Source organism: Neomonachus schauinslandi, chromosome 8, assembly GCF_002201575.2.
Source record: "Neomonachus schauinslandi chromosome 8, ASM220157v2, whole genome shotgun sequence".
Classification (NCBI taxonomy): domain Eukaryota; kingdom Metazoa; phylum Chordata; class Mammalia; order Carnivora; family Phocidae; genus Neomonachus; species Neomonachus schauinslandi.
In genome coordinates, this window is record NC_058410.1 from 74,051,294 (window position 1) to 74,066,892 (window position 15,599).

The 15,599-nt window shown below is 35.2% G+C and overlaps 1 protein-coding gene across 2 annotated transcripts in view; it reads right to left on the reverse strand.

Annotated features, from left to right (window-relative positions):
- The window catches only part of LOC110583104 (cytochrome b5 reductase 4), an 84,665-nt gene that overhangs the window by 25,026 nt on the left and 44,040 nt on the right, over positions 1–15,599 (reverse strand). For both annotated transcript variants that reach the window (XM_044917325.1, XM_044917326.1), the window contains exons 8-10: positions 14,840–14,933; positions 12,770–12,802; positions 10,658–10,780 (exon numbers count right to left, since the gene is read on the reverse strand). In XM_044917325.1, coding sequence (XP_044773260.1) covers positions 10,658–10,780; positions 12,770–12,802; positions 14,840–14,933 — 250 coding nt within the window. The remainder of the gene's footprint in view (positions 1–10,657; positions 10,781–12,769; positions 12,803–14,839; positions 14,934–15,599) is intronic.

A 15,599-nucleotide genomic window follows, 5' to 3' on the forward strand; every position in this document is an offset into this window, starting at 1 on the left:
AATCATGGGCCTACAGAAAGGCTCAATTAAAGGATTGTTTAGAGTGTGTCCACAAGCACATTTACGAGTACAGACAGTACACTCGGGGGGGGGGGGGGGGTGGGGGGGTATCTGCATTTAAGAAGCCATTATGAAAGTATAGGTCAAACTGTGCAAAACTGTCAGCTTCCTAGGTTAAAAATAGTAAAATGTCAACAATTTCACATAGTTCAACTTAGATTAAAAAGAGTGAAGTTACAGATTCAATACATATATTTAGGATAAAGGTTTATAAGTGGCTGCTGACATCAAAATTGTGACAAAATTTTTTAAACTCTTCTTTTTTTTTTTTTAAAGATTTTATTTATTTATTTGAGACAGAGAGAATGAGATACAGAGAGCATGAGAGGGAGGAGGGTCAGAGGGAGAAGCAGACTCCCTGCCGAGCAGGGAGCCCGATGCGGGACTTGATCCCGGGACTCCAGGATCATGACCTGAGCCGAAGGCAGTCGCTTAACCAACTGAGCCACCCAGGCGCCCTAAACTCTTCTTTACAATTTTGTATCCTGATGTTCATTTACTGAGGTGTTTGTTGGCAAATCTATAAAACTAACTCTGTCTCATGATCAAAGGCCCCACAGTAAAGGCAACTGCAATTAAAATAAAATTTTAGGTTGGCTACAGAAAGAGTAACCCAATTACCTATCAGTTGCTGACCTTTAATAGACAAACAAGGTCCTCAGCCATCACACACACACACACACACACACACACACACACACTATTCACTCATAATCATCACCTCTGTGGGAGAAAATGGGAAGCATCCAACTTAAAAATGGTAGTCTAGTTCCACTGATACTATTACATTTGGATTAAAGGTTAAAATGAAGTAGTTTCTCTTCTCTAATTATGTTCTTTGCTTTATTTTAATCTTTTGTGTAAGTAAATTCTAGATTTGCCATGAGAAGGTATCACATTACAAGTTTTAGATTTACATGCTTATTTTCAAACAAACTTCATTTAGCTAAGAAATTTTAATAAGAGTAAATCAGCATGCTAGTATTGTAAGAGTCAATAATTTTAACATACTGAAAACCCAGGACCATGTGATGGACTGTAAACATTTGACATTACTGACAGCAACTTAATTGTAATAATTTGATGATATAAGTATTCAGCTTTGTTAGTGACTAATTGACAATTTCTGTCATGATTTAAGGAGTAGAAAGAACAAAGAAGAAATTATCTTTGCTAATTCAGTCACATAAGTAAACACATCCCCTAAACTCTGAGTCATTTTCCAAAGTGGAAAACCCAATTCAATGAAAAATACCTGCATTGCTTCAATTTCAGACAAGAAAGCTAAAACTAACTGTGGTGGTTCATGACTCAAGCAGAAATTTATGGCAGAGACAAAAGAGTTCAGGGAAAACCTTGAGAAATTACTGAGAAAACCTGAGTGATGCTCATTTTAACAATTTCCAAATGGAAGTCACCCTTTATTCTTAGTATCATTTATTTCTTGGACTTGGTTTTTATCTGGTTTGCTATGATTTTTCAATCACTAGATAGACAATATCAGGGCAAGAGATTTCACTTTAATAATATCTCTTTTCATTCTTACTGTCTTTTATCTGTTTTCTTCTGATCTGTTGGATCACACTATTATTCCTCTATGTTCTCTCTCCCTTCCTAATACCGCAAAATTCAGACCTCTGCTCCCATAAAAGAATTCTATTTGGGCCTTTCCCCACTTGTGGCTTACATTTTTCTTTCTCTACAACCTGCAAAATGCTGGCACAATAAGTACCTAGTAACAATTTGAAGCTCTTCCTGGAAAACCCTTCATAGTTTCTTGTTATTTGTTTGAAAGTTATTTTCACAACATTGCTTGAAATTCACCTCTTTCAGGGAATCACTCACAATAAAACTCATCCACATCTGTTTGCTTGGGGTTACCTTGGAATATGCTCAGTCTGTACTACAGAACTTGCTCTTGTTAGTCTGTCGCTTTATAAAAAAGTATTCTTCAATCTCATGTCAGTGTATGTTCTTTCATTTGGGAAAGTAATTAACACAGTGCCTAAAACAGCTTTCTACTCACAATGTCTACCCAAAATAATGCTACCTGATAACTTTTCTGAAATTAAATATTATCCACAAATATAACTTTGTAATTTTTTAAATACTTATAATAATTTTAAATATTTAAAGATGCTAAAGTGAATACATGCAGTTAATTCCTTCTAACTCCCCTAAAATAATAGCAAAGGGGTGTGTGTGTGTCTGTGTTTGGTTGTTTTTTAAGGCATAAGCCTGCAGGCACAGAAAGAATGGAAATAAGAAAAAGCAACAAAAACTTTAGGAGCTGACAAGGCAAAGAAATGACTGGCAACTGACTCAGCAGACTCAATAATGCTGATCTTAAATTAGAAGTAAAGAAAACCAAGATTTGACTCACTTGTAACAAAAAATCCCTGAAGGCTCAGAAATTGGCAGGACAAGTTGTATCTGGGATCAGAGTGAAGGTGTAGCTGAACAACCACTTTCTGGGTGAAAGCTCATTTAAGAAATCTAGATGCTCCCACCCCTCACCTTTTCTCAAGTCTTCCCCTACTTAGCATAGCCACATAACTGACCCTCTCCTATTCCGGGAAAACATTAGAAGTGTACTCTCTAGAGTGGGTAAAACAAAGGGTCTCTGGATTGGGTATATGTTATAGGCTGAACTGTGTTCCCCTCAATTTTCCTATGTTGAAGCTGTAACCCCCAGTACCTCACAATGGGACTACTTGGAGACAGGTTCTTTTAAAAGGTGAAAATAAGGTCATTAGTGGGAGTGATCCCTAATCCAATATGATTGATATCTTTGTAAAAAGAGGCAATCAGGGGCACAGACACACAGAGGGAAGATAATGTGAAGATGGCCACCTACAAGCCAAGGACAGAAGCATCAGAAGGAACTAACTTTGCCAACACCTTGATCTTGGACTTCTGGCCTCTAGATTGAGAAAATAAATTTCTGTTATCAGGCCACCCTGTCTGGTACTTTGTTATGGCAGCCTTAGCAACTAATACAGTATGCTGTATTGGACTTCTGAAATTCTGGGTGCAAAGTAGGAGACTGTCCACCCTCGAGACTCTGACAAAATAATGGCATTGAACTCGGGAACAAGGAAACAATCCACCCATATAGTTAACATTACTGTCAATAAGTCACACCCACATGCACATTTCTGAGCAGTTTTTAGAGTTCCACCCCCAGAAATATGAGCAGATAGTCAAGGATGAGCAGACCTTCAAAGAAAGCATCTAACATGAAAGATAGACTAAAACAAACAAACTTTGGGGACACAGGTTACACAGGGAGAGGGAAACACAAAAGCTCTATCAGTAATTAAAAGATAAGAGAGGCTATTAAGAATAGGATGCTAGGGGCACCTGGGTGGTTCAGTTGGTTAAGCATCCAACTCTTGATTTCACCTCAGGTCATGATCTCAGGGTTGTGAGATGGAGACCTGTGTGAGGCTTCATGCTGGGCATGGCGCCTACTTAAGATTCTTTCTCTCCCTCTGCCCCTGCCTGCCCCTCTCTCCCTCTCTTAAGAAAAAAAAAAAAAAAAGAATAGGATGATAAAACAAAGGAACAGAAATCAAGAGTTCTTAGGAGTTAAAAATATGAGAGTAGAAATGAGTAACTCAGTAGAAGAGCTGAAAGACACAGCTAAAGAAATCACTCAAAAATAGAAAAGGGCAAAATTGAAAATAAGAGAGATAAATGAACTATTTAGAAGTTTAAAAGGTTTAAAATAAGAATACTTCTAGACAGCAAAAACAGACTATGAAGAGAAGGAAAATCAGTATTTCTCAGAACTGAAGGTCGTAAGTTTCCATAATGAAAAGATAGCACAAAGGAGAAAGAGCCAACATGAAAAATGAAAACAGACCCAAATTAAGGCATATCAAATTGTGAAATTTCAAAGAGCAAGTCCTGCCAATTTCCAAAAAGATAGTGTACATTTACTCTGTGAAAATTCATTGGGTAGAACACTTACAATATTCATCCCTTTCTATAAATGTTATACTAACATTAAAAACCTAAAAAAATAAAGGAAAAAGGGAAATGAATGAAGAAATGAAATGAAGAAGGAAATGGATTACATCCTTTAGAAATAAACTGAGACAATGGTTTAGATAAGCAGAAAAAAATACACATGTCTCCTTTAATATAAAAAAATTAGATGTCCATACAAGGTATAAACTTAAACTTGGTCGGGGGAATTCGGAGGGGGAGATGAACCATGAAAGACTATGGACTCTGAGACAAACAAACTGAGGTGTTTTAGAGGGGAAGGGGTGAGGGGATGGGTTAGACTGGTGATGGGTATTAAGAAGGGCACGTACTGCATGGAGCACTGGGTGTTATACAAAAACAATGAATCATGGAACACTACATCAAACACTAATGATGTACTGTATGGTGACTAACATAACATAATAAAATAAAATTTAAAAAAAAAACTTGGTTGTGCACCTTTTATAAAAAGGAACCCGAAAGAGTAAATGGTTGAACAACAGACTAAGCACAAGTGGGCTTCCCCATTCAGATATCACTATCTAATAACTTTGTAATGTCTAAATATTAGATAGTGGAGGCTGAAATTTAATCTCTATTAAAAACAAAAGAGTTTTCCAAACAAGTAAAAGCTAAAGGAGTTCATCACCCTAAACCAGTCTTACAAGAAATGTTAGAGGTACTTCATTAAGCTGAAAAGAAAGAGCACTAATTAGTAACAAGAAAATACATGAAAGTATAAATTTCATTGGTAAAGGTAAATATATGGTAAAGGTAGTGGATTAATCATATATAAAGCTAGTATGAGGGTTAATGACAAAAGTGATAAAAACAACTATAACTACAATAATTATTTAAAGTTTACACATGAAAAAGGTTCTTATTCAATGTGACATCAAAAACATAAAATGTGGGTGTAGGGAAAGAGTAAAAATGTAGAGCTGTAGAATGCATTCAAACTTAAGTTGCTATCAACTTAAAATAGACCGTTACAAATATAGATTTTTATATGTAAGCCTCATGGTAATCATAAAGCAAAAACCTACAGTAGGTACATGAAAGGTAACAAAAAAGGAATCCGAAGAGTAACACTAAAGAAAGTCATCAAATCTCAAAGGGAAAGAGCAAGAGAAGAAGAAAGGAACAGAGAACTACAAAACAGCCAGAAAACAATTAACAAGATGGCAAAAAGCACATTTCTATCAATAATCACTTTAAATGTAAATGAACTAAATCCTCCAGTCAAAAGACAGAGAGTAGCTGAATGAATTAAAAAACAGGACCCATCTATATACAGCTTACAAGAGACTCCTCACTTTGTGAGGAGACACACAAATGGAAAGCAAAGGGATGAAAAAAGATATTCCATGAGAATGGAAACCCAAAGAAAGCTGGGTTAGCTATATTATATCACACAAAATAGACTTTAAACAAGGACTGTAATCAGAGACAAAGAAGGCATTATAACATAATGATAAAGGGATCAATCCAACAAGAGGATATAACATTTGTAAATACTTATGTACCCAACAGAGGCTAGAGTACCCAAATATATCAACCAAATATTAACAGACCTAATGGGAGAAACTGACAATATAGTAATAGTAAGGGACTTTAATATCCCACTTATACCAGGAAGGAAATCAATAAGGAAACACTGGCCTTAAATGACACAATAGACCAGACTGACTTAATAGATAAACACAGAACATTCTACCCAAAAGTAAGTAACAGAATACACATTCTTCTCAAGTGCACAAGGAACATTCTCCAGGATAGATCACATGTTAGATCACAAAACAAGTTTAATACATTTAAGAAGATTAAAATCATATCAAACATCTTTTCCCACTATAATGGTATGAAACTAGAAATCAATCACAAGAAAACTGAAAAATTCACAAATGTGTGGAGATTAAATAGTGCGCTTGAACAACCAATGGATCAACAAAGAAATCAAAGGAGAAATCAAAAAAACTTTGAAACAAATGAAAAGGAAATACAACATATCAAAATTTATGGGACACAGCAAAAGCAGTTCCTAAGAGGAAGTTCATAGTGCTAAATACCTATCTCAATAAACAAAAAAATCTCAAATAAACAACCTAGCTTCACATCTCAAAGAATGAGAAAAAGAACAAATGAAGCACTAAGTTAATAGAGGGAAGAAAATATTAAGGATCAGAGTGAAAATAAATGAAACAGAGACTAATAAGACAATAAAAGAGATGAATGAAACTAAGAGTTGGTACCCTGATTAGATAAATAGAATTGACTAACCTTTAGCTAGACCCACCAAGAAAAAAAATAGGGCTCAAATAAATAAAATCAGAAACAAAAGAGAAGATGTTACAACTGGTACCACAGAAATATAAAGGATCATAAAAGAATTCTATGAACAATTATACATCAACAAATTGAACAACCTAGAGGAAGCAGATAAATTCCTGGAAACATACAATCTTTCAAGACCAACCATGAAAAAATAGAAAATCTCAATGACCAATTATTAGAAAGGATTGAATCAGTGAGTAAAAACCTCCCAACAAACAAAAGTCCAAGACCAGATGTCTTCACTAGTGAATTCTACCAAACATTCAAAGTAAAGTTACAGGCCAATACCTTGATGAACATAAATGTAAAAATCCTCAACAAAATATCAACAAACTGGACTCAACAATACATTAAAAGGATCATACACCATGATCAAGAAGGATTTATCCTAAGGACACAGGAATGGTTCAACACCCACACATCAATGAATGTGATATACTACATTAATAAATGGAAGATAGAAATCATATGATCATCTCAATAGATGCAGAAAAAGCATTTGACAAAATTCAACACCCATTTATGACAGAAACTTTTAACAAAGTGGGTAGAGAGGGAACACACCTCAATGTAATAAAGGTTGTGAATAGCAAGGCCACAGCTAACATCATCCTCAATGGTAGAAAGCTGATCAGGAACAAGACAAGGATGCCCCTCTCACCACTTTTATTCAATATAATACTGGAAGTCCCAGTCACAGTAATTAGGAAAGAAAAAGAAATAAAAAGCATCAAATTAGAAAGGAAGAAGTAAAACTGTCACTATTTGCAGATGATATAATATTATATAGAAAAAAACCCTAAAGACTCCACCAAAAAGCTGTTAGAAATGATAAATGAAGTTGCAGTATATGAAATCAATACACAAAAAAATCTGTTGCAATTCTATACACTAATAATGAACTATCAGAAAGAGAAATTAAGAAAACAATCTCATTTACAATTGTATCAAAAAGAATAAAATACCTAGGAATAAATTTTTTTTTTTAAAGATTTTTTATTTATTTATTTGACAGAGAGAGACATAGCGAGAGCAGGAACACAAGCAGGGGGAGTGGGAGAGGGAGAAGCAGGCTTCCTGCCGAGCAGGGAGCCCGATGTGGGACTTGATCCCAGGACCCTGGGATCATGACCTGAGCCGCAGGCAGACGCTTAACGACTGAGCCACCCAGGCGCCCCAATACCTAGGAATAAATTTAACCAAGGAGGTGAAAAACCTGTACTCTGAAAACTGTAAGATATAGATGGAAGAAACTGAAGATGACAAATAAATGGAAAAAAATACTGTGCTAATGAATGGTAGGAATCCATGAATATTGTTTTAAAAAAAATGTCCATACTACCCAAAGGAATCTACAGATTCAGTGTAATCACTATCAAAATACCAATAGCATGTTTCACAGAACTAAAATAATTAATCCTAAAATTTGTATGGAATCAGAAAACCCTCAAATAGCTAAAGCAATCCTGATAATGAACAAAGCTGGAGGTACCATACTCCCAGTTTTCAAACTATACCACAAAGCTATAGTAAGCAAAACAGTATAGTAGCCATAAAAACAGACATATAGATCAATAGAACAGAACAGAGAACCCAGAAATAAACCCATATTGATATATATATATATACATGTCAACTGATTATATAATTTATGACAAAAGACGCAAGAATATATACAATGGGGAAAGGACAGTCCCTTCAAATAAATGGTGCTAGGAAAATAGGACACAACAGGCAAAATAATGAAAATAGCTTATTATCTTATACCATACACAAAAATTAAAGTAGATTAAAGACATGAATGTAAGACCTGAAACCACCCACTCCTAGAAGAAAACAGATGGTAAGCTCCTTGACGTTGATCCTAGCAATGTTTTTTGGACCTGACATCAAAATCAAAGGCAACAAAAGCAAAAACAAAGTGGGACACTACATCAAACTAAAAAGCTTCTACACGGAAAAGAAAACCATCAACAATATTTGCAACAAACTCAACACCAAAAAAACAAATAATCCAGTCAAGAAATGGGCAGAAGACATGAACAGACATTTCTCCAAAGAAGAAATACAATGGCCAACAGACACGTGAAAAAATGCTCAGCATCACTCGGTATCAGAGAAATACAAATCAAAACCACAATGAGATACCACCTCACACTGGTCAGAATGGTTAAAATTAACAACTCAGATGTTGGCGAGGATGTGGAGAAAGGGGAACCCTCTTACATTGGTGGGAATGCGAACTGATACAGCCACTCTGGAAAACGGTACGGAGGATCCTCAAGAAGTTAAAAATAGAGCTGCCCTTTGACCCAGCAATTGCACTACTGGGTATTTATCCAAAGGATACAAACATAGAGTTTCAAAGGGGCACACGCACCGTATTGTTTATAGCAGCAATATTTACAATAGCCAAAAAATGGAAAGAGCCCAGATATTCATCAATAGATGAACGGATAAAGAAGATGTGTGTGTGTGTGTGTGTGTGTGTGTGTGTGTGTGTGTGTGATGGAATATTACTCAGCCATCAAAAAGAATGAAAGCTAGTCATTTGCAATGACACGGATGGAACAATAGGACATTATGCTAAGCAATATAAGTTAGTCTGAGAAAGACAAATACCATATGATTTCACTCATATGTGGAATTTAAGAAACAAAACAGATGAACATAGGGGAAGAGAAGGAAAATAAAATAAGATGAAAATAGAGAGGGAGGCAAACCATAAGAGACTCTTAACTATAGGAAACAAACTGAGGATTGCTGGAGGGGAGGTGGGTGGGGGAAATGGGATAATTGGGTGATGGATATTAAGGAGGGCACTTGATGTAATGAGCACTGGATGTTATATGCAACTGATGAATCACTAAATGCTACCCCTGAAACTAATAATACAGTATATGTTAACTAAATTGAATTTAAATAAAAAATTAAAAAAGAAAAAAGAAAACCATCCACAAAATGAAAAGGAAACCTGAATGGGAGAAAATATTTGCAAATCTTATATCTGATAAAAGGTTAATATCCAAAATATATAAAAAAAACTCATACAACTCAATAGCAAAAACACAATCAATTAAAAAATAGATTAAAAATCTAAAAACAAAATTCAAAGGACCCAAAGAGACATTTTTCCAAAGAGGACATACAGATGGCCAATAAGTACATGAAAAGGTGCTCAACATCGCTAACCACCAGGGAAATGTAAATTAAAAACACAATGAGCTATATCACCTCACACCTGTGAGAATGGCTATTATCAAAAGCACAAGAAATCACAAGTGTTGGCAAAGATGCAGAGAAAAGGGTATCATTATGCACTGCTGGAGGGAATGTAAATTGGTGCAGCCACTACGGGAAACAGCATGGAGGTTTCTCAGAAAATTAAAAATAGAAGCACCATATGATCCAGTATGCCACTTCTGGGTATTTATCTGAAGAAAATGAAGACACTAATTTGGAAATATATGTGTACCTCCATGTTCATCACAGCATTATGTACAGTAGCCAAGATATGGAAGCAACCTAAGTGTCCACTGATAAATGAATGGATAAAGAAGATATGGTATGTATGTATATACAGATACAGCTATTTTAAAAAAGAATAAAGGCCTGCCACTTGCAACAACACGGATGGCTCTTGAGGATATTACGCTAAGTGAAACAAGTCAGACACAGAGAGACGAATACTGTACGATCTCACTTACATATGGAATCTAAAAAAACGAAACAAAACAAATAAACAAACCCAAGCTCATAGATACAGAAAACAGACTGGTGGTTGGCAGAGGTGGAGGTGGTGGGGTGGGCAAAATATGTGAAGAGGGTTAAAAGGTACAAACTTCCAGCTATAAAATAAATAAATCATGGGGACATAACATACTGCATGGTGATTACAGTTAATAATACAGTAATGAATATTTGAAAGTTGCTAAGAAAGCAGATTTTAAAAGAGCTCATCACAAGAAAAAAAAGTTTTTGTGACTGTACAGTGATGGATGTTAACTAGACTTACTGTGATGATCATTTCACAAAGTCTATAAATATCAAATCATTGTTATATACCAGAAACTAGTATATTATATGTCAATCATATCTCAATTCGATAAAAGGAGGAAAACAGATACAATGTCCTTTTACAACTTCTTACAGGGAGATACAAGGGCCCTTTGGCCCCTCCCAAAATAGCCTTCCAAACTCTGGTACAATTGCACCACTGACACAACAATTTTATGAACACAGGACACAAAATAATAGCGCAGCATACCTGTATCTTTCTTTGGAATAAGTAAATTATGATTCTCTAGGGGGTGACCAAGACGTTTCCAAGAAGTATTCTCTTTTTTCTTTAGGACAATCTCTATTTTTCCCACATTCTCAACAACCCGCACTAAAAAGAAGATAAATTCCATTTGTATTCATTGAAACTAAATATAACACATTACTTTAAAATCAGTCTTTCTCAAACAATACAAATGTCCTGATCTGATACGAATAACAAGGATCATTATTAGTAAGAAAAGACTCTATACATATTCGTCAAAATTGTTTATGCCTTAAATGATATTAAATCCAGCTTATTTTATTTTATGAATCAAATTAACGTTTTTCAAACTAATTTATCAAGGGCCAAACTAACATGTATTGCTAGTTTTCATACAAGCTCAAATACAGCCATGGCAAGTACTTAACACATAGCTTTAAAAAAAAAAAAAGGAGGGAGCTAACATATACAAATTAGTCATTGAGTGGACCTATAAAAGCAAATTTAATTTATACTCTTCCATTTCTTAATTGGGATCTGAGGGGTTCTTATGAATAAATTCAGTAGATCAATACTGAACCGAGTAAACAAAGAAAAAGCCGCATGAATCATTATAAAGTACATATGAATCTTAAATAATTAAAGACCTTTTAGGGTATCTTTTAATTTTTGACTGAGTTCAGAATATATGGGTATAATAACAAAATACAGACTTTTATATACTGGTTAAAGTTTATGAACTGAATATGCTTTTAAGGATCTAAAGTATATTTCAGTTTGTCTTTAGAAACAATCTATTCATTCCTCAAGGTAAACACATAATTCAACAGCAATTTAACAATAACTTTTTAAGACAGTCAAATACATTCATTTCAATGAGCACTGATTTGAAGCTTAACCAATACAGAAACATGGTCCTTGATTTTAATTTATACAATTTACAGAGCTTGCTACCATATATAGGAAAGAGAAAGCACAGAACCAGTGTAAGGTATTCTGACAGTACTTTAAAACAAGAAATTACATATATATATTTTTAAATATACACATTTACACATATATGTGTGTATATATCTCTATATATCTATATCTATATAATGAAATATAATTCAGCCTAAAAAAAAAAAGAAATCCTTCCATTTGCAAGAACATATGAACCCGGAGGCTTTATGCTAAATGAAATAAGCCAGACAGAGAAGATAATACTGCATGGTATCACTTATATGCAGTATCTTTAAAGAAAAAAAAAGTCACGTACTCATTAAAAAGAGAGTAGAATGGTGGTTGCCGGGCTGGTGGGGGGCGGGGGCGGGGTAAGGGATGGGGAGAGGATGACAAAAGGGTACAAACTTTCCGTTAAGACATGAATAAGTCTGAGGACCTAACGTACAACCATGGTAACTCCGTTGATAATATTGTATAATTCCAATTTGCTAAGACAGCGGTCTCACACGCAAAAAGGAAATATGTGAGGTGATGGATGTGTTAACTTGATTGTGGGAATCTTTTTACAATGTATACATATATCAAATCATCATGCAATTAAATCTATTATAATTTTGTCAATTACACATCAATAGAGCTAAAAACAAAAGACAAAAAGACAAGAAACCACTATTCTATGAATCTTCTGTTGTTAAACAGCTTTGTGAAATCCACATTGTACTTTTATATGCAGCAATATTCATAACTTAATATGCTCTGTGAACATTACACATTTATGTATATATGCCTAAGAAAAATTTGTCTGCTCTAGTATATTTCTACAAATTGCATGTCAGGAGGAGGGCAGAGACAAGGAAGGAAGGAAGAACGGAAAGAAGACAAGAATTTTAGAAGAAAATTAGGAGAGAAAAAGGAAAGGATAAAAAGATGAAAGGAACAAGGAGAAAGAAAAAAACGGAGAAAAAACCTGAAACCAGAGGGAGAAGAACATATTTATAAAAAATTAATGTATTTGTTTATATAGAAAATGTCACATCTTTGTTTTGCAATATGAAAATCTACATATGAAAAATGAGACAAATGCTGATTTTCTCTTTCTCTCTCTCTCTCTTCCTATGTATGTATAAATGTAGGTGTATATATACACATAATTATTTTTTGGTAGCTTACCAGAAAAATCTTCTTGAATTTCATGACTTAGCCCTAGGAAAGAAAAATAAGTCTAGTTAAAATCCAACTTCAATTCACACAGTCTATGAACACCATGTAAGATCATCTAAACAGTTCTTACATGCACTATTTCAAATCTCTCAAGATAAGTAAAACATATTCTGATAGCCAGGAGAAAAAAACTGTACACAACCCAACTGTCCAACTGTTTAAATATAAATACATACAGGCTTTCAACTTTTCAATTTCTCTCCCTACTAAAGAGCAAATCCCCAATTGCCCACAAGTGGGTAACCACACTAGTCCAAAGCATGGTCCCAGAATGACAAACTTACAAGGCAAGAAGGGAGCAGGGTAGGTAGGGATGCAGCACCTGCAGCGCGCATGCTCTACTGTGTGCACAGGTACAGATGTGCGTACAGGCCAGGCTTGGGTCTGGCTCCGTTTTCTCTTTCTTATTGTTCTCTAAGGTTGAATATTTATTCAGCTATTGAAAGAAAATTACTGAGGATCTATGTGTTACTTTCTAGGCATTATCGATACAACAGTTAATGAAAGAGAAAAACCGCTGCTGTTATGGAAACTGCATTCCAGAAGGGGGAGAGAGATGCAAGAAATGTTTTTACAGACATCGGCTCTAAACTTCACTGTGTTAATATGGTTATCTGGAACTTAACAATTCTACATTATTTTAGTCTTTCCGATCCAATATCAGCATCCAACAGTGTCATATTTTTTGACTGTGGAATTTTTGTTTCTTTTGTATTGTGTGTTACATATTGTTAGCTATGGTGGGAACAAAATTAGCCATAAAGTATTTGAAACATAATAGATGGTGGCACAGAGGTTTTACTTAAAAGAAAAATCATGCAGTGTTAATGAGTAACGTATACTTTTCTAGACATCTGAGTGTTTGGTTAAAACTCTCCCCTAAGAGGCAATATACATTAGATCTTTTATTTTCTTTTAAGATTTTTTTATTTATGAGAGAGAGAAAGGGCACAGGCAGGGGGAGGGGCAGTGGGCAGCGAGAAACAGACTCCCCTAAAGAGTGGGGAGCCAGATGCAGGGCTTGATCCCAGGACCTTGAGATCATGACCTGAGCCAAAGTGAGACACTTAACTGATTGAGCCACCCAGGCACCCCTCCCTATGCGTTAGAGCTTATGCTAAGAAAAAATAGGACAAATTATTTCTAGAAGAAAAGTTTAAGGTTCTAGTTTGATTAATCTACTAAATGGAGAAAATAGGAAAGAAAAAACATTTATCAACTCTGATCAAATTCAAGACAAAAGATACTTCATTAATACAATAAAGCAGTGAACAGAATCCTGAGTCAGCTGATGTCTGGGGAATCAGTCTCTGTTTTGCAAAAGTAAATGATATGTTCTTCATATAAGAACGCCTGCTTAAAACACAATTTTCTTGCTATTGTTGTTTTTATTGCTTCATTTCTACCTTCTAACTAGAGTAACATCACCTTCATTAGAGAAGAAAAGGGTGAAATCCTAGTGTCATTTGGATGAAAAGCAGATTAAGAATCTGGTACTTTTGATTCCAGATTTTAGTTCCTGGTTTCTTTCTTCTGATCTCTCATTTCTCAAAGCAGACAGAAGCGATTATATAGTTGATCTCTTGTCATGAAGGAACAGGCGGCTGAGGAATACAACACAACCTTACGGTCCATGCTGCAGCCTCTGACTTCCCATGACAGAGCAGGCAAAAACCAGGTCCATGGAACTAGCACTTCGGGATGGAGCACGTGACAGGCCTCCAGAGATTTGTTTGTAGGTGTCAAGTAAAAGACACTTAACAAAGCCAGGAAAACAAATATTTCATATTATGACTGGTTTTGACTGCATCCAATTACTGAAACTTGGGAAAAATGAGGTCATGCTGCCATTTCCTAGCCCTATCATCAGTATAAAGAAAAAACAGAATAGAAATTGATCAAAAGTGACAAACCAATTGACAATATCAGATAAAATATTATAGCTACCTAGACTGTAGACCAAGTTATTGCCAACCTTAAAGGAAACTGGAGTTGTTTCCATTAATATAAAGTACTTACCCATATGTATAATATATGAATAATCCTTGATAATTGTTTCTGCTCTAAAGGAATCATCCTGATGATCAACTATTACTGAGTCTAAGTTAATATCCTTGAACAGAAAGCAAAAAGAGAAAGATTAAAAAGTAAAATTTTCCCCAAATTTCTACAATTATACTTTTAAGATGATCCATGGATGTTCATATGGCACTTCTTTATAGAATTCACAAGATGAGTAAAGGTAGTTAATCCTGTTTTTTTTCTCATACAACCCAGTTCTCCTTCAAAACACATAGTGCAATTTTTTTTTTAAAGATTTTATTTATTTATTTGACAGAGAGAGAGAAAGAGAGACAGCGAGAGAGGGAACACAAGCAGGGGGAGTGGGAGAGGGAGAAGCAGGCTTCCCGCTGAGCCAGAAGCCCGATGCGGAACTCGATCCCAGGACCCTGGGATCATGACCCGAGCCGCAAGCAGACGCTTAACGACTGAGCCACCCAGGCACCCCCACATAGTGCAATTTTAATTATACATTTGTCTCTGCTTAATATCTACCTCACCTACTCATCTCTAAGCTCTAAGTGCATGGGACTATCTAGAATATTGCTTAGTACCTAGTAGGTGCTCAATAAATATTTGTTGAATAAATAATTTGGAAAAAATTAGAATCAGACCAGCAATCAAGATATGTATGCTTATTTTAATCTTTCTACTATTACAAGATGCTGGGCAAATTACACAACCTCTGACTTCAGCTTATAAGAAAAATTCACTAACA